The following is a 20,590-nucleotide window of genomic DNA, read 5'->3' as shown; positions in this document are numbered from 1 at the left end:
CATAGTTGTTTTAATTTGCATCTGTGATAATTAGTGATGAGCAGTTTCTCATATGTTTCTTGGCCATTTGTATGTCCTTTTTGAAGAAGTGCCTACTCATGTCCTCTGCCCATTTTAATTGGATTCTTTGTCTTTTTTTTGTTGACTTGTATGAGCATTTTATATATTTTGAAATTAACCCCTTATCCAATGTATCATTCGCAAATATTTTCTCCCATACAGTGGGTTCCCTTTTCATTTTGATGCTGGTTTCTTTTGCTATGCAGAAACCTTTTAGTTTAATGTAGACCCATTTATTAATTTTTTTTTCTTTGTTTCTCTAGGGGATGTATCGGTGAAAATTCTGCTACATGTGATGTCTGAGATTTTGCTACCTACATTTTCTTCTAGGATTTTTGTGGTTTAATGACTTACATTTAAGTCTTTTATCCATTTTGAGTTTATTCTTATGTATGGTGTAAGTTGGTGATCTAGTTTCTTTCTTTCTTTCTTTTCTTTTCTTTTTTTTTTTTTTTGCATGTACCTGTCCAATTTTTCCAGCACCATTTATTGAAGAGACTGCCTTTAAACCATTGTATGCTCTTGCCTCCTTTGTCAAATATTGATTGAGCATAATGTCTTGGGTTGATTTCTTGTTCTCTGTTCTATTCCATTGATCTATATGCCTGTTCTTGTGCCAATAGCAGTCTGTTTTGATTACACTGGCTTTGTAGTATAACCTGATATCTGGAATTGTGATCCCTCCCACTTTGTTGTTCTTTTTTCAATATTGTTGTGACTATTCAGGGTCTTATTTTGGTTCCATATAAACTTTTGGAGTATTTGTTCTAGATCTGTGAAATATGCCATTGGTTTTTGTTTGTTTGTTTGTTTTTTGCGGCTTTTTTTGTGTGCAATTTTTATTAATTGATTTTTGTTACAGATGTTTCTCCCCCCCCCCCCCTGCAAACACCCTCCTCCTGATCCCCTCCCAGCATTGTTGTCTATGTCCACTGGTTACATATATATTCATATAAGTTCTTTGGTTTATCTCATCCCTTCCCCACACCCCCCTCTGAGGTTTGTCAGTCTGAACCATACTCCTTTCTATGTCCCTGGGTCTATTTTGTTCATCAGCTTATTTTGCTCATTATATTCCACAAATAAGTGAGATCATGAGGTATTTGTCTTTCTCTGATTGTATGTCATTGGTATTTTAATAAGGATTGTACTGAATCTATAGATTGCTTTGGGTAGTATGGACATTTTAATGATATTGAGTCTTCTAATCCATGAATATGGTATATGCTTTCACTTTTTAAAATCTTTCTCTATTTCTTTTCTTTTCTTTTTTTTTTTACATTGATGAGAGATCATTGATTGGCTACCTCCTACATGCCCAACACTGGGGATTTGGCCCACAACCCGAGCATGTGCCCTGACTGGGAATCAAACTGGCAACCTCTTGGTTCATGAGTTGATGCTCAACCACCGAACCACACTGGCCAGGCTCTATTTCTTTTTTCAATGTCCTGTAGTTTTCTGAGGACAGGTCTTTTACCTCTTTGGTTCAATTTATCCCCAGATATATTAATATTTTGTTGCAATTATAAATGGGATTTTAAAATTTTTTTAGTTTCTCTTTCTGAGTGTTCATTATTGGTGTATAAAAATTGCCATCAATTTCTGGATGTTAATTTTGTATTCTGCTACTTTGCTGAATTTATTTATTAAATCTCATAGTTTTTTGGTGGAATATTTAGAATTGTCTGTGTATAATATCACGTCATCTGTGAATAATGACTGTTTCATTTCCTTCTTTCCAATTTGGATAACTTTTATTTTTTCTTCTAGTCTGATCATTGTGGCTAAGTCTTCCAGTACTATGTTGAATTAGAGTGGCAGAAGTGGACACCCCTGTCTTGTTCCTGTTCTTAAGGGGGATGCTTTTAGTTTTTGCCCTTTGAGTATGATGTTGGCTTAGGTTTGTCATATATGGCCTTTATTATGTTGAGCTATGATTCTTCTATTCCCATTTACTCAGAGTTTTTATAAAAAATGGGTGCTGGATTTTGTCAAATGGTTTTTCAGCATCTATTGATATAATCACATGATTTTTATCTTTTCTTTTGTTTATGTGGTGTATCACATTTATTGATTTGCAAATAGTGTACCAGCCTTGCATCCCGGGGATAAATCCCACTTAGTTGTGGTATATAAATTTTTTTTTTTTATCTTCACCCGAGGACATTTTTCCATTTTTTGTACAGATAGAGTGGGAGGGAGAGAGAGGAAAAGAGAGAGAGGGAAACATCAATGTGAAAAGGACACATCGAGTGGCTGCCACCCACACGACCAACCAGGGCCAGGGACAAACTGCAACCGAGGTACATGCCCTTAGCGGGAACCGAACCCGGGTCTCTCCGGACCGCAGGTGGACACTCCAACCGCTGAGCCGAACTGGCCAGGGCTAATTTTTTTTTTTTTATCCTCACCCAAGTACACCTTTCCATTTTTATGTGGTATATAATTTTTAAAATGTATTGCTGGATTTAATTTGCCAAAATTTTGTTGAGGATTTTGGCCTCTATATTCATCAGGGATACTGGCCTGTAATTTTCTTTCTTTGTAGTGTCTTTATCTGTCTTTGGAGTTAGGATTCTGCTGGCTTCATAAAAAGAGCTTGAAATTCTTCCTTCCTCTTGAATTTTTTTGGAATAGTTTGAGGATAATAAGTGCTAGGATTTTTTTGAATGTTTGATAAAACTCCGCTGTGAAGCCATCCAGACCAAGGCTTTTGTTTGCCGGGAGTTTATTGATCACTGCTTCAATGTCCTTAGTTGTTATTGGTCTGTTCAGGTTTTCTGACTCTTCCCTGTTGAGTTTTGGAACACTGTATGATTCTAGGAATTTGTCCATTTTGCCTAGGTTGTCGAATTTGTTGGCATATATTGTTCATAGTATTTTCTTACAATCCTTTGTATTTCTGTGGTGTCAGTTGTTACTTCACTTCTTTTGTTTTTGATTTTAACTATTTGGGTCCTCTTTCTTTGTTTCTTGGTGAGTCTGGCTAAAGGTTGATCAATCTTGTTTATCTTTTCAAAGAACCAGCTCTTGGTTTCCTTGATCTTTTGTATTGTTTTTTTTAGTCTCCATGTCATTTATTTCTGCTCTAATCTTTATTATTTTCTTCCTTTTGATTACTCTGGGTTTTTATTTTTGTTCTCTTTCTAATTCTTTCAGTTGTAGGGTTAGACAGTTTATTAGAATATTTTATTGTTTCTTGAGGTAGGGCTGTAATGCTATGAACTTCCCTCTCGGGACCACGTTTGCTGTGTTCCATAGATTTTTGTGTTGTTTGTATGACTATTCTTTAAATGTCAATTTAAAAATGATTGTGTAAAGTACATGATACATAGCTAGTACATATATTTTTAACCCCCCAGTATCTTTGACAAGAGCTAGATTTAATTAGACATCATGATAAGTCTACAGCGTACAAAGTAGATTTTACTAAATAAGCATCATCAACATATATTTCACCACTCTTATTATAATTTAATAACTATCCTTCTAAACCCAACTATCTGCTCAGGTAAGAATTAATCTCTCCATATTTCTTCTGAAAGAGTCTCAATTAAGAAGTCAGCTGAGCCCTGGCTGGTTTGGCTCAGCGGTTAGAGCATCAGCCTGCCGTCCTGAGAGACCCGGGTTCGGTTCCCGCTAAGGGCACATACCTCGGTTGCAGTTTGTCCTCGGCCCTGGTCGGTTGTGCGGGTGGCAGCCATTCGATGTGTCCCTTTCACATCGATGTTTCTCTCTCTCTCTCTCTGTTCCTCTCTGTCCCTCCCACTCTACCTGAACAAAAAATGGAAAAATGTCCTCGGGTGAGGATAAAAAAAAAAAAAAAAAAGAAGTCAGCTGAATAAAAAGTTAAAACAAATCACTTTGGAATGTCATTGAGCTGGGTATTGAAAGATCAATACAAGTTTTTCAGGAGAATAAAGGACAAAAAATAATGCATGGCAGAAAAAAAAAATCTCCCAAATGCACAAGTAATTCTGTATATAGGAGCAACTGTTTTTATTCAGAGGAAAAGATCAGTGATTCTGGAGTTGGGTAGAAGGTGAAGATCTAGTTGGGTTGGGTTTCTTGGGGTAGGGGAAGGGAAGATCTAATTATCTGCCTTTCATTTTTCCTTAGGCATTTGTCCCAGAGTGATTCTTCTAAGTGACTTAGCCTTCCATCCACCTAGGAGAATAAAAGTGATTATCATGAGCCAGTGGCGTTAATTCTCTCAGCCTCATCCCTTGAAAGAGATCTGTCCTTAGCAAGAAACTGTATGTGCTGAGGAGATGGGGTCTCTTTTGGATGTTTTATACCTCTCTGCTATAAAATCTTGATTCCATCACTTACTTTCTAAATCCCATGAGAATAATTATAGTATATTCTCCTTTGAGTCACTATGAATATTAAAATAAGATAACCTTATTTACACAATGGAATACCATGCAGCTGTAAGAAAGAAAAATCTCTTATTCTTGAGACTGGAGAATATTATGCAGAGTAAAATAAGCCAATCAGAGAAATACAAGCACCACAAGATCTCACTTATTTATGGAATATCACAAACAAAATAAGCTGCCAATCAAAACAGACCCAGAGACATGGCAATAAGGAACAGATTGACAAACCTCAGAGGAAAAGGGGGTTGGGGGTTTGAAGAGCTAAACCAAAGAGTTTATATGCGCATATGCATAACCAATGGACACAGATAATAGTTTGGGGAAAGCAGGAGGTGGGTGGGAGTGGGGAGAAGGGGGTCAATGGGGAAAAGGGATGGGGGAAACATCTGTAATACCGTATTTTCAATTATAAGGATTAAAAAAAAAAAGTGACAAAAAAAAAAAATCTGCCCTGACCGAGTGGCTCAGTTGATTGGAATGCTGACCCATCCAGTACACCAAAAAGGATTCTAGTTTGATGCTTGGTCAGGGCACATACCAAGGTTGCAGGTTTGACCTGGCATGTACTAGAGCCAACCAATCAATGTTTCTCTCCACCCCGCCCCCCTTTCTCTCTCTCCTGGGGGTAATCCAAGGAAAATATCTGGCACATAAAATCTACTTTTTCTTATTCTTTTAAAAAGCAAAAAGTGTCTTAATTAGTATCATGTCATTAACTAACGGTGAGAAAATTATACATTAATTATTTGAAAAGAGATAAAACAACTTTTTTGGCAAGACTTTTAGAAAGGCAGAGGGACATTTACTTAAGAATAAATAATGTATTGCGCTTACTCTCTTTTTTAAGACATGCTTACTACCCTCACAGCATGCTGAAGGATGAAGGGAGGGATGGAGAGAAGCATTCAGAACAGTGTCTGCTCAAAGGATGTGCTCAGTGAGCACTGGCTACTTCCATTATTTCCTAACAACCTTTTCTGGTGCTGTGTGGATTTCCAGTTAATTATTTAAATTCCCTGCACGCTTTCCACATCTCAAACCTGTTCTATTTATCCTTATGTGAGATATAACAAGAAACTATTTGGGAGAGCACACATAGGCATACATATTTATACTAACTGAGGTTTTTTTCCTTTGTAGGTGGAAATAGTGAAGTTCGATCTCATCTGTTTCACAAAAAGGATGGGACGTTTGTTTTATATTTATTAAAATGTAAGTCTTATGAATAAAACCAAACACTGATAGATATATCCAAGGCAGGCCCGGTTTTGTGGTGACACAGTCTTCTTTTCTTTGAATATACAAATACATTCTAAATTTAAGTTAAAACTATAAATCACACAGAGAGTAAAACAAACGTGGGTGTGTAAGGAAGGATACGAGAGAGAAAAGGTATGCTCATAACCGCTTAATGCATGATAGCCATGAGTACACACCAGCTCTGAAATCTCGCTTACCGCCGGCCAGGCAGTCACAGGTTCTGGTAAGTTACATACAGCATAAATAAATATTGGAAACACATTAAATAAACATGAGAAACAAGAAAGTGTCATGCAAATATGTAAACAACAAATGGCAATATTTGAAAATATAACAGCCACTAGAAAACAGAGTTAATATTGATATATACCGTTTATTTATAAAAGTAACACTTTCTTATTTTGACAAAATGTTATAGAAATATATAAAATCAAAAGTGCAAGTTCCAACTTTTAGTTTCCTCCAATGGGCTCTTTGTTTGCAACTGTTCTTCTGAAGTCCATAGAAGAGCAATTCCCTCCTTTGTTTCTCTGGACTTGAATGTGTTTTAGAACCTGTGTCCCCAGCTACAATTCTTTATTTTCCCAAATAAACCCATTTTACTTGGGGGGAGAGGGGAGTGCAAGTTCCCATCCACCTGCCTGTCTACTTTAACCATTTCCCAGAGGTAATGTTAAGTCACTGACAGTGGAAAAGTCAGTGGTATTATTCTAGACCAAGCGTCACTTTGATTAGAGATTCTTAAAACACAATTTTTTTTTATCTTGAAAGAACACGTTAAAGTAGAGAGAATAGCAAATGAACCCTATGCCTATGTACTCTTCATCCAACTTCCACAATCATTAACCCTTTGCTCGTCTTCATATTTACTTTTTAAGATACGAAGTCCAAAATATTGGTGGCGATGGAACCAAATTACACAGAGTGTAGTTCATGCAATGTGCTTTGGTAACATGAACAATGTATATTCTGTGTGCATAAAGCCCAAAGAAGTAGCTGGAGACACAGGGTACTGCGTGAGTAAGTTAAATTTGCGCCTAGTACAGCTATTGTGAAGACTGCTCATTTATGCTCTTACTGCCTTTGTTTTCACCATTGTAACCTTAGTTCTGAGTGTAGTGTCTCAGGACTTTGAGCACAAAGTAGGTGTTCAAAGACTGTTTATATCATGGCAGTATGATGGAGACCGTGTATTGCAGTGTAACTAACTTTTGCAGAATACTTCCTAATGTGGATGGGGTGTTTACTATGTGCTAAGCACCAGATATTAGGTCTTAGTTTAAGTGCCTTATATACGGCAACTCTTTTAATTGTTGCAGAAAACCCTATGAAAAAGGTACTATCTATTATCATTTTGTGTTTTATAGACATTTAACTAGTAGGTTGCTCAAGACCACATGGATAGAAAGGGGGTAGATCTGAGAGTCCAGCCCAGTCAGTGGGGCCCCAGAACCTGTGAACCTAGCACCATTTGTTGTTTTACCCTCGAATGTGTCTGAATGCCATTTATGGAGCCCTGAACACACTTGGCCACTTTGATAGGTGGAGGTAGTACCTGTACTGACCGGTTAACTCAAAAAATCATTCCTTTGCAGCAGTGCCCGATAATGGAAGGGTGTTACACATAGAACAGACATTAAAATAAAAATACCTTGTCGTTTTTCATGAACACAAGGCACTTCTGAGTGTTGTGTGGGAGGGAATGTGGTAGACTGATTTCACTGAGATCCTGCCGAATTCTGGTCTTGTGGCCATCAAAGACGCATCATTTCCTCCTAAAGAGTGTTATTACCATGGCCTGCAGGTTCTGGTTTGCATTCAGAGGAGACACTATCTTCTTAAGTGAGACGGGGAAGAGGAAGTGTCATGCATTGTAAATAAGGCTGAGAGAGAAGAATTGTTTGGAGATAGAGATGGAGAAAAATTACCTTCTCCAAATAAGGTTTCATCTCCTCCCCCTTATCCACCTTTGCCAGAGCCTATCCTGTTTTCTTTGCTAAGAGTACTAGCAGGAAGCCAGGAGTTTCTTTAAGGATACTCCTGCCCCTGACAAATAAGTAACTTCTAGATTAAATATTGCTACATGTATACAGTGGGACATCAAGCCACTATTAAAAAGAACAAGATGGAGCCCTGAGGCTTGATGTAGAATAATCTCCAAGTTATATTTTAAAGTGAAAAAAGCCAACACTCAGACAGTATTTATACAAAGGCTACTCTTTGTGGACTGAGGAGGGTCATATCGCTATACTTACATGTGCATAGAATTTGCTTGGAAAAAAGGAAAAGGAAAGGTAGAAATGCTTGCCTCTGCCAAAGCAAGGGCTTTTCATTACAAATCTTTTCATATTCAAAACTTTTAACCATACATATGCATTACATTTTAGAGTTAAACTATTTCAATTGTTAACCTGGCAAAGTAGGAGAGTAAATACAGTAAAGTATTTTTTTAAATAGCAGACCAAAAGCAACAGTTTACATTAATTGTGTCTTTCAGGAGGAGGGGTTTGGACTAGATGTAGAAATAATAAGTCTACCTCTTTATCTCCCTGAAGGATGGTCCTGTTAGTTGTCATTCAAAAGCACCTAAGAAGTAGGAGACAGGGATCTGGAAGATCACTATTGAATGCAGTTAGGAGACATCTGACGTCATTCCTCGCAGGTAGGGAGAAACGGAGAGAAAAGAAGAAACAAATGTGGTCAGAAAAGAATCCAAGATCTCTTAACAGCGCCACAATGAGTCGAAACCCGCGGAGAGAATCGTGAGGTTTGGTAAAGCGTGTTCTGGGTGCCCAGGATCCGGGCGCTTTCGCTTCATTGCTTTTCCTGTGAAGCCGGCTTCTGGGCCTTCGCCCCTCTGCCTAAGGGTATCTTGGCTGGAAGCTGTGCTCTGAAAAGGGGCCCGACCTCAAGAAGAGTCACACCAGGGGCTCCTTATGGAGTAACACGGTGGACAAAAGTCCTTTCACAAGGACAGCCCCACAGGCGGGGCGAGAGACCCTCAAGCCCTCCGCGGGTTCGCCAGAGCCCCGGGTAGGTTTCTGGTGGAAGCTAGGTAGGAGGCGGGGGTCTCAAATTTTAAAGCCTTTGGGGGCTGGACCAGTAACTTAAAAACGCTGGAAGCCGCCAGGTAGAAGGGAAAATAGCGGGAACTTTGGAGAACTGGGCAAGTGCCTGTTGTGACTAAAGGCATTCAGATTCAGATTTTTAAACTACAACTATGCTGGCCAAGCAACACACCCATACTGGCTGGAGTCACGGCCAGTTTAGTTTGTGATCCCGCGTGCGATTCAGCTTAGTATCCGTTTCTCCCTGGCTGCGCCAATTGCTGCGGATCTTCAACCTGTCGCCTAGCCACCTGAGGCTCGCATGGCGCCGAAGACAGTTCCAAACTTTTGCGCGCATCATGAGGGCGCAGTGTCCTTCGTTGAGCTCCCAGTACTGCTCCCCAGTATCTCGGTGGTCCAGCAACCTACTGAACCTCGGAGTGGCTCAGAACCTGTTAGGGGCTACACTTTATTTTTGCCAGAAACAGGGTGGTTGCGCCCGAGACGTTCTCCGTCGGGCTACTCGGAGCCATGCGCGGTTCCGGGCCAAGTGGAGAGATAGGGAGGTGTAATGGGCGCTGGGCGCCTGGGATTCACGCTGGGAACCCGGTTGAGGGGCGGGGCCGACAACTGGGTGGGGGGAGCCCCGCCCCCGGTGCTGCCCCGCATTGCCCCGCCCCCGCGCTCTAGCGTCTCGGCCCCAGCTCTCACTCGGCACTGAGTCTCGGGACCCCGAAAGAGCAGGCGGTGTATGGTTGGGTTTCCTCTGCCCGCGCGGGACATCATCCGCGCGCTACAAAAAGTCCAGAACTGTCCCGCAGCCGGGATAGCCTCTCCTACCGGCCCCCGCAGAAACCGCTGCAGCCGCGGCCGGAGCCGGGCACTCTCGCCCTCCGCACCCAGGAGTGGTGCGCTGCCGCGCCCGTGCCACCTCCGCGCCTTCTTTGCGAGGCGGGCCAGGGGAGAGAGAACCGGCGCCCGAATTCTGGGCACTGCGCCCTGCGCGAGGTGCGGGATGGAGGGCAAGGCGTTGCTGGCCATCGCTCTGTGGCTCTGCGCGGAGACCCGGGCTGCCTACGAGGGTAAGGAGCCCGCTCCCTAGAAGGAAGGAGAGGTCGGGTGCGGGCGGAGACATGGGGATGCGGACTGGACCTGGAGGTCGGATTCTCTCGGAATCGTAGAGCCGGAGAGTTGAAAGCGACCTGACACTTTGTGGTCTTTCATTCACCAAGGAGGAAACTGAGGCCCAGTGACTGGCCCAGTGACTTAGCAAGTTGGTGGTCTCCCGAGCCCGGTTCCTTTCCCACGACACTGGTGTGGTCAGGGGCCTCGGCTGGAGCGTGTCGGGCGGATCCCACGCACCCTCGGGCTCTCGGGAGGCGGGGTGGGAAGGCCGGAGGTGCTCCCGCGGGCAGGCTCCCGCGGGCAGGAGCCCGCGGCGAAACGCCGTCGCGCTGCTCGCACCATCCCCGCTCCGGCGCCGGGAAGGAAGCCTTGCCGGGCGCATCGTGCAGTCAGCTCTGAGTCTGCTCTTTCCTTTTGGCTGGAATTCACAGACGCATCCACTGTATGAGGTGGGGTTCAAGGGGGAAACAGTTTTACCCCTTGGTGCACGACGCCGCTTTCCTTGCAGAGAGAAGGGGAAATTGGGGCTTGGACTTGGGACTTTGATGGCTTCCCAAAGTGTCTCCAAGTAACAGTCCCCTTCCCCTGAAAAACAACTTCACGTTATTTCAGAGCGCTTTGGTCCTTGCCGGAGCGCATGGTCAGAAGTTAGCGTTCTGAAAACTTACTCTGCAGGACTTGATACCCAGGTTTAGCACCACTCGGACTCTCCTCGCCACCAAATAGTTCTCTCCTTCAAGACTGGGAACACATATGCTCTTGATGCAATACATTCTCTTTCCCCCTTTTTCTTTCTTTCTCTCCGCAGCCCCTGCCCCTGTCTGTTTTCTGTAGCCACAGTTTGCTGATTTCCAGATTTGCACTCTTTGGAGGGTGAGAAAGAGGACAAGGAGGAGGAGGGAGGGGAATGTCCAATAATTCAGAGGAAAATTCCTTATTTCAAAAGAAAAGACTCAGGTCTTAAAAAAAGAGACACATATAAAGTAACAAAATCTGTCTATCGTTACTGAACATTTTAAAATGATTTGGTTCATCAGGGCCAGCTCCGCCATGGGCATTCATTTGTCCCTGACAAGTCCTCTCTCCCCCTCTTTATGGGGAGAGAATGAAGGTCTGGAACATGTGGTTGTTCCCTATCTCACAAAGAAGTGAGTTCTTTTTAAGCCTGGGTGTTTCACAGCGCAGCAGTAGTAAACTAATCGGGTTGCTCTGAATATAATGATGAACTTGCCCTTTTAGAGTGTGTGACTTGCTTAATTGGATTGGACCATAATTGGTGCCATCAAATTCTAGAGACAGAGGCACTGTTGTTTTTCCTTCCTGTCTTTGAAAGGGTAACAGTGCACAAATTAATTAATTTTGGTTATGAGATTTGAACATAGAAGGGCTTTTTATGGAGCAGTAGCATATGTACTTCTTATAGTTATTGCTTTGGAACTTTCTGATGAGTAGAACTCAAAGTCGCCAGTGAAAATGAATGAAGCTTAATGAAGAAAAAGAAATTAAGTGTTGGTCTACAGACACAAGTTGAAAGTTACCATTATTGGTAGCCTTATTGCACAGGTTTTTGTTGTTGATGTGTCCCTAGAATAGTATAGTGTTATTTTGGCTTCCTATGAAAATTACCTTAAAATTTTTTTAACTAGGGAAGTGTCTCTAGAGTGTGAAATAATCTGTTGCAATAATTTATGAAGATCTTCAGGAGTCTCTTATTTTGATGGTAGGGTGGGCAGAGCTTATTCTTTACCAGCATTTTTTCTCTCTCACATGAATGTGCCTAAATAATGGGTTCTTTCCCATTTGGATCATTATAAAAATTATATTAAGTTACTGTTTCTGACATGTTTCTCAACCTGGTGTTTACCCAAATAGATTATTTTCATTTTTCTTCTTCTTTTTTTTTTAAATCCTCACTTGAGGACATTTTTCCATTTTTTTATTCGGATAGAGCGGGAGGGAGAGAGAGGAAGAGAAAGAGAGAGAAACATCCATGTGAAAGGGACACATCAAGTGGCTGCCACCCGCACGACCCAACCAGGGCCAGGGACAAAATGCAACCGAGGTACATGCCCTTAGTGGGAACTGAACCCGGGTCTCTCTGGACCGCAGGCCGACGCTCTAACCACTGAGCCAAACCAGCCAGGGCCATTTTTCTTTTCTTATACAAAGTGGGACTCCATTATTAGAAGGATTTTCTTTTGCTTTTAAACATTTTGCTTTATTGTTTATATACTTTGGGGATAGTTGAAAAGTATTGTGCTAATTAACTGAACATGACTATCCAAGACCAATAGTTAGTTGTCCGTGAGTGGCCCATCCACCGTGTATGATTCAGCCACCTGAAATGCTTGTTAAAATGCAGACTGGGAGGCCCGGGGATATCCTGCCACATCCTAAAGTCTAAGAGCCATCGCCTGAAACACAAGTCAGTACCAGTGCCAATTCGGTTCTGAGATTTGTTAACATATGTTGATTTCCAGGTTTTAAAAGATTTTTTAAATTATTTTTTATTATGTTACTTATCAACAAATCTATGGTTATGTCAGCAACCTATTTTGCACAGCTGGGTGAGTGTATGAGAACATGTGTGATCAGTTGCTCATTTTGCCTGCAGCTGTTCACGTTCGAATCCACAGATTCAATGATTGGATATTTGCACTGAATATTTGCTATACTCTGTTTACTCATACCCTCTCATATTTGCCAATACCTTCTTATTTGCCCAGCAAGGTCAGTGCCAGTTTAGGCCTAGAGAGTCATTTGTACTTAGTTGATGTGAGTTAACAACCATATTAAGCTTGGGTGCTTACCAAGCATTAATCTCTTTTTTTTAAGGTGGTATTTTGAAGATATGTATATCAGTTAAGACCATAGCATCATGCACAGTTTTTCTTTCTCTGATGCTCTTTCAACACCTGGTGGCTGGTTGCATTTAGTTGACAGAGAACTCAAGTTTCCTGCTGTGCAGCAATTTAACCAGTGGTGAGGAATCTGTTCCATAGTATTTTAAATATGTTTTTATTTATTTATTTTTAGATAGAGAAAAAGGGAGAGAGAGAGATAGAAACATTGATGTGAGAGAGAAACTGGGGAGCGAGCCCACAACCCAGGCATGTGCTTTGACTGGGAATCTAACTGGGACCTCTCAATCCATGGGACAATGCTCAATTCACTGAGCCACATTGGCCGACTTGTCCCGTAGTATTTTAAAATAAAGTCGGATTTCTTGTGTTCCAAGTTTGGTCTCAAGTGGAACTCACAGCTTTGATTGTTAAGTTGAAATTCCCCACTTGTAATTTATTAGCATTATGTTTTTTCTAGTCCTATTCTCTGAGGAAAAGTATATTGATAGGCATATTTTATGATATTAGAAAATATTTTCTTTTACTCAGTTTCTCTCAAGTAGTTTTAATGTAGTTTTTTAACCTTGGCAGTTCAGTTATTAGAGGAAGTACACTAGAAATTTGATAAAGGAAAATGACCCAAGGTTGTGGATACTCCTACCCACTTCAGGGTGCATATGAACTACATAGAAATCTCTCTAAGTAGTATTCATTAATCAGCAATTTAGTAAAATGTGTGCATCCTATGTTTTTTAAGAAATGCCAGTGGGTCCTTTCCCAAGGGAGTGAGATCATCAGATGAAGGTTCATTCGGTTTTAATGTCCCATATCCTTTTGTAAGACCTTGAAGTTGGCAATGCAGGAAAACAGGAACTCCACCCTAGCTCCATGAATTGCAGAACTGTTGTGTTGGTTTATGACCATCTGCCCATTCTTCCTGTTATGACACAGCTTGTGAACTTTTACTGGGAATGGTGAAAAGTAAATTCACAGTTTTATACAATGAATTGCTGAAGAGGTCTTTTAAAGTTATGGAGTTAGCGTGTGCATTGTTTATGGAAGGTGTTTCCTACTGGGTCTGACTCAGGGGCAACTACATTCATTTATTTAATTTGTTTCTAGGTTTGCCTAGTGTTTCTCTTGATCCTCCCAGGCTCAGCATACAAAAAAATGTCCTTACAATTATGGCTAATACAACTCTTCAGATTACTTGCAGGTAAGGATTGATTTTAGACACATATTTCCCGTGTTAAGTAATTTGTTACTGAGTGAAAAATAATTTCCATACATCATAATTGTAATAGACTTATAGTAATTGTTTATAAGTAGTCAGCTTTCTAAGAAGTGATGTAATATTTAAAAAAATGAGAAAGGTGTTCTCCCAAAAATTCTGTATAATTTTGCTGGCATTTTTTCCTACTGCCTTCTACCAACACACACAGACATACACACACACACACACACACACACACACCCCTGTATAGCACCTGGCAGTATATAGTAGATACTCAATAAATATTGAGTGAATAAATAAAATTAGGACATACCATTAAGGGATAGGATTGAAGAAGTATTGGGCCATATTTATAATACTTAGTGTGGCTCTTGGGCATCTGTTTCACTCTTTTTAAGAACTTTATGTCATGTCTGACTGTAGCAGCAATTTAATATTCAGCCATTAATATTACTGAGTACCTGTTCTGCATAGGTAACGGACTTCATACTTTGGCTCCCTATTCTGGAATGTCTCTCTTCTCACTCGCTAGCAAGAAGTCATGCTATTGTTGACTTTTGTTAACTAGGGAAAAAGGCCTCTATGAAAAGAAGAAGAAGCCTTTAAATTTTGCCTTTGAGCCTCTAACCCAGGAGGAAAAGTAGAAGACCCTGGAGGTTAATGTAGTGATTATTCAGAAGCTTGTCAGGACCAGTGTGCTTTTGGCAGAATGATGAGTAGAGTCCGTGTTGCCCTCTAAGAAGAGTGCTGGAGTCCACCAAGAACCTTGGACAGCTTATTGCCATTGTTTATGATTGCTGAATACCAAGTATCCAACACAATGACCCAGATCTGTTTCAGATTGCAGAGTACAAAGGATACCCTAGTCCGTTATCAAGGCTAGGTCACCGACACCCAGCCCTCGTTGCGGGACAAGCACACTAGCGGAGCTGTCTCTCCAGCTTCGCTATTTGAAGACACATATCTCACTAGAGTTGCCTCTTACCCTCAACAACAAAGAAGATGTAAAGTCCTCAAAGATTTCAAACTCCCCTTTCAAACTCTGAATACACATTTCTTATGTTCTGAGAAAGTTAGGAAATTCCATGAATGTAGCTGCAACTTAACATTTCAAATTCTTTGAAAGATGCTCTCTCATTGACGGTGACTTTCTTCCTCGGGACTTCACAGAGAAATGCCGCAGTAAAAACAATCTGTGTTTTAACACACTCTCTACAAGGTCCTGTGAGGATTTTGCACAGTGGCAGCCCCTCCCTTCCTAAGCTCACCTCTTACGCCCCTGCTTGCTTGCTCTTTTCTGGTCGCTCTGGCCTCGCCATCCCCGTAACACTCCAGATACGTGCCCACCCCAAGGTCTTTGCATTTGTGTTCCCTTTGCCTGAAATACTCTTCCTTCTGATATTCATATGGTCCACTCCATCAAGTCCCCTCCCTCCAGAACTCTTCACTCTTTTCTTTGCATCATCTATATTTTGTCCATAGTACTTATCACCACTGTTTAAATAATACATTTTAATTACTTTTTAAAAAAAAGGTCTGCTTCATTGAGGTTGATTCACTTTTTTATTGCCTGTCTCTTCCGGTGACACTGAGATTCCATAAAAGCATTGATTTTTGTCCGATTTGTTCACTGCTGTATCTTTGGTCTTTAATAATGTTGGGTGCATAGCACAGAGTAAATACTTGCTGAATGAATGAGTAAATTAATTTTAAAAAACTCAGGAATCCCTGTATGAGTGAGTCTATGTTTTTTTGTCATTTGTCAATATAACCTGTCATTGTTGGCAGAAGTCTGTGTGACTGTGGAGGAGTCTATATAAGTTTGAAAGCCAAACTTTTTTTTTTTAAGAACAGACTCTTACTGTGACATTTCATATTAATACTTTCCTGGAATTACTTTTTCAGGGGACAGAGGGACTTGGACTGGCTCTGGCCCAACAATCAGAGTAGCTCTGAGAAAAGAGTGGAGGTGACCGACTGCAGTGACAGCCTCTTCTGTAAGACGCTCACAATTCCCAAAGTGATAGGAAATGACACTGGAGCCTACAAATGCTTCTACCAGGACACTGACTTGGCCTCAGTTGTGTATGTCCATGTTCAAGGTAAGTAGTTAGAAGAAGTTCATTTCCCACGTTGATTTTCCCGCTATAAAACACAATGGGCACAGGGAAGAACTGGAGTACAACAAAAGGCTCGCCCCAAAGGCTCTTGGCCAACAGGAACACACAAAAGTCCCACTCTGCCGAGGCGTCCTCTGAGAATAAGGCTCACAGATTTGTTCTGGAGCTTGGGCTCTTTTAACATCTGTTCTCCCCAATTACTTTCATTCTGATCTTTGTTTTAAGGAAGATCTGTGTTCACAATTGGCAATGAAGATTTATAAAAAGCCTTCTGATGTTTGAGAAAAAAACCCAGAAATACTTGAAAAGGAAGATTCAGAGTGAATTATGGAGAGGTTTCTGTGGAGAGATAGGTTATCTACAGTAGTATGAGATTTCCCCAAGAATGCACAGGGAAACAGCCAAGCAATCTGGAGTTTTTGTACATAGGAACTTTTCTTTTCCCTCTTAAACTTTATAATAAATTATTCCCATACTCTGGTGTAAATGAGGATGCTGCCTCAAAGGGCCTTTGAGGGCAGTGTTACTTTCCTTTGTGCGTCTGGGCTGAGGTCTTGGATGATCTTTCTAGAGTTTACAGTTTGGGATTGACACCATGGGGGTCAACATAACATCCGTGTAAGATATAATACAATGTTACACGTATTCAGTATTGGCAATATGAATTATTCTTTCTTTGGTGTTTCAAAACTCTTCTACTACCTGAATTTCCCTGTGAACACCTAATTTAACTAATGCGCTACCTAGCATATCATTGAGGAATGTAAGTGTTGTATAGTGTTTTGCTTGGATGTACTAAATATTTTTTTCAGTGAAGATGAGCTTTGTAGACATTTTATTTATACATTTATATACTTCTTTAAGTCCCAGAGGATATGAGGTAGGTGAAGATGGCTTCAATTTTTTCCAGAAGCATCACTTACAGAACTAGAATGTTGTCGGCTTTGGAAAACATACTTGCACATCTCCACTTACATTTTGATAATGCAATATGGTCAGAGCAATGGAAAAGTGGAGACCACATCAAAATAATGTAGGTTGCTCCTGGATTGCATACTATTTGAGAATTATTTTTGTCCAGGGTAAGCACAATCAAAGATAGAATTCTGTGCCCTCCTCCTCCCCTCTGCAGAATTTGAAAGAGACAAGGCTCAGCTCTTCGAGAATTCCTGGCTCCTTTTGATCTGGCAGTCTTGGGAGACCAGGCTTTCTCAGAAGATTGAAGGATTTCCTGCTTTCAGCCTGTCTGGAAATAGACTACAAGATGAACCTCTCCCATAATATCTACTTATTTCCTTCTCCCTGGAGTCAGGAAACCTGGAGACATGTGCAAATGCATTTCATGAGTTTCAATAAATATTTTATTTTGGGAGGATGGGTGGTTGTTTGGGTTTCTTTTGTTTATTTCCTTTTTCATGGGATTCTGAAATAGGATTGACTTACTGAATAGCTTTAGTCTTACATCAAGGGGTTAATTTAGTTTCCAAAGGCTTTTGTAAAGCAAGCCAAAGGCTTATTCTGTAAGCAAGCTATATAGCATTTCTTAGCATATGGATGAAAGGTAGGTCATGTTAATAAGTAGCAGGCCCTAGCTTTGTTTATTTGTACATTGCACATCTTTGGTATACCATCAAATTTGGCTTCCTGTCGAAGAGGTGAGCTGTTCAAGATTTTGGTCATGAAGCTTAACAATAAGAAAGAACACACTGAAGTATTCCCTATGGACAACCCTTTAATGTCCCCTGTGGGCCTCACCTTACTTCCTTAGTCATCTGACCCCATTCTCTCCAGCAATGGATGGAGCCAGGAAGTGGGACCTGGCCTTGCAAGATAATGGCTATGGCATGTGGTGGGCTGGATTGGCTGCCTTTCTGTGCTTTCCAGCTGGGAAGGAAATCAAACTTCTGCCGTTGTAGAGAATTAGTTGCCTTTGTCCCTTTTGGTTTAATTAACTCTTCCTTCACTTGGACCAACCATCTTGAAGAGCTCTGAAAAAGCTAAGTCAGGTGTATTGGGCATAGCAGCTTGAACCATTATCTCTCCGAGGTTTCAAGCATGACTTCACACCACATCGACTCTCTCTCTGGGGAATGGAGAAGTTTCTCAGCAGCGTATTAACATTGTAGGACCAATGTTTGAACAACATTAAAATCTCTTGTTTTCTTCTCACTCATTGCCATGGTGGCTCTTCGAGTTTTTGTCATCAAAGGTATTAATGACTGCTGAATCTTAAACTAAACACAATAACTATTAAACATTATTTTATAAAGAATCTCACACCTCATCTTCAATTTTAAAATACCCACATAAAACAATTAAAAAATTCTTAGTTATTTCTTGTTTATTTTAAAGGTCCTTTGAGATCTATTAATTTATTTTTATGGCGTTTACATTATTTGCCTGAAGAAAGAGAGCATGAAATTTTTTTAACATCAATAAAACAGTAGGTAAAGATTTAACTTTAAATTTACTTTAACATTTATATATGAAAAATGTAGTATGTATCAAAAATGTACATGTGTATATGAAAACATATATGAAGAATGAAGAAGTATGTTCCTTCATTTTGAAAACATTATAATGATCAATCTGTTTAAATGTAGAACCTATAAAATACACTGTACTTATTGATGATTCTTGTGAAAGGAGTCAATCCCATGCTGGGAGTTTTCTTTCAGATTTTTCACACACACACACACACACACACACACACACACACACACCCCTCCCGTAGGAAACCTTTGGAGCCCGATATCTACCAGCAGATTGACCTGTGGATTCCTTTGCCTGGTGTGAAGTGTCATTCTCAATCATTCACTGCTCAGGTCAGAGTTTATGAACCTGAAAGATAACCAACTTTTCTAGTAAATGCCATTAACTAAACAGAATTAAATTTTCTTTTAGATTACAGATCTCCATTTATTGCTTCTGTGAGTGACAAGCATGGAGTTGTGTACATCATGGAGGACAAAAACAAAACTGTGGTGATTCCTTGTCGGGGGTCCATTTCAAACCTCAATGTGTCACTATGTGCAGTAAGTTACATCTTCAACCATCTCTTCTGTTTTCAGAATTTTAAGCTACTATTAAGATGGATAGCTTGTTTATAATACAACATAGAGAATGAGATTTAAAAATCCTCGAGGGAGGGTCAGAATGACAATAAGTAAAACCCATTTGTATTCTTAAAAATGTCTACTTTTTAGTGCTTATTTTATTTACATGGTTTCACTTTGGGATAGCACTTGATTAAATATTTGGTATTTCTTTTCTACTCAGAGATATCCAGAAAAGAGGTTTGTTCCTGATGGGAACAGAATTTCCTGGGACAGCAAGAAAGGCTTCACTCTTCCCAGCTACATGATCAGCTATGCGGGCATGGTCTTCTGTGAAGCGAAAATTAGTGACGAGAGTTACCAGTCTATCATGTACATTGTTGTGGTTGTAGGTAAGAGGGCAGTTCCTTTCTCTATCGTTATTATCACATAAAAATATTGGCTTCTTATGTTAAGATTCTGGAGATTAAGGTATAGAGTGAAGAGCAAGGATTTGAAAAATATATTAACTGAAGATACGGCATTGGGCAACTCATTATATCTACTCTTTCTTTTTAAATCAAATAAACCTATGCGCAATCAAGGTTTTCTCTTTTCTTGCCAAGACAAAGGATGACAAAGAATACTATTAACTGAAGCATATTTTACAGAAAATTTAATGTTCAGAACATCGTTTGGCACTGATTATTTCAATTGTACCTATTTTGTGGAGTGTCCAGGAATTTACTAATCTTGGTCCCATTGGCGGCTATTCACTGCTCAAATTTTACTACTTTTCTATGCGCTGGGCTACAACATCTTTGAGATGTCTGCTTTGCAAATCTCTATATGCCGTTTTTCTGGGAGTTCCCAAGTCCTGGTGAAACCCTCAGGGAAAGGTGATGTGATACATTTTTAAATTGCATCATTTTTGGAAAATCTTGTGCCAAATCATAGATTTGTTTTCCCTCTCACTTTCTGTTTATTCCATTTATTTGCTCTAGGGTCAAAGATTTATGATGTGGTCCTGAGCCCTGCTCATGAAGTCGAGCTGTCTGTTGGAGAGAAGCTTGTTTTAAATTGTACAGCAACGACTGAACTAAATGTGGGGATTGACTTCAACTGGGAATACCCTTCTTTGGAGGTAACACTAACAGTTTAAAGCCAGATCTCTAAATACGTTGATAATCAGCTCTACTAGGGTTTGTTTGAGAGAGATAGGGACCTCTCTAGCCAGATAAAATGTAAATATGTCAGTGCTTGTGTGCACACGCACACATGTGCGCACACACACGCACACACTCACACACACACATTTTAAGAGAACTGCAGAGCAGACAGCATTAATGGAAAAGAAGATGCAATGCCAAGAACTCTGTCCCACTCTGCTACAATCAGGCTGTGAAGACGAGATTTCTCTGGGTGATTACATCTTCCCAGGTTACTTTATTTTTCTGTTCTGCAAAGTCCTTGATCTATTT

General features: G+C 40.4%; 1 protein-coding gene across 1 annotated transcript in view; it reads left to right on the top strand.

Annotated features, from left to right (window-relative positions):
* The first annotated feature begins 9,474 nt into the window (after positions 1 to 9,474).
* The window catches only part of KDR (kinase insert domain receptor), a 43,904-nt gene continuing 32,788 nt past the window's right edge, over positions 9,475 to 20,590 (top strand). Inside the window, exons 1-6 of the mRNA XM_036276133.1 lie at positions 9,475 to 9,834; positions 13,843 to 13,936; positions 15,860 to 16,056; positions 18,979 to 19,109; positions 19,354 to 19,522; positions 20,114 to 20,253. Of these exons, the coding sequence (XP_036132026.1) occupies positions 9,504 to 9,834; positions 13,843 to 13,936; positions 15,860 to 16,056; positions 18,979 to 19,109; positions 19,354 to 19,522; positions 20,114 to 20,253 (1,062 nt within the window). The 5' untranslated portion in view covers positions 9,475 to 9,503. The remainder of the gene's footprint in view (positions 9,835 to 13,842; positions 13,937 to 15,859; positions 16,057 to 18,978; positions 19,110 to 19,353; positions 19,523 to 20,113; positions 20,254 to 20,590) is intronic.

This window comes from Molossus molossus, unplaced genomic scaffold, assembly GCF_014108415.1.
Source record: "Molossus molossus isolate mMolMol1 unplaced genomic scaffold, mMolMol1.p scaffold_m16_p_1, whole genome shotgun sequence".
NCBI classification, from domain to species: domain Eukaryota; kingdom Metazoa; phylum Chordata; class Mammalia; order Chiroptera; family Molossidae; genus Molossus; species Molossus molossus.
The sequence above is the reverse complement of the archived record's forward strand: the minus strand, read 5'-3'. Positions and strand labels throughout refer to the sequence as shown.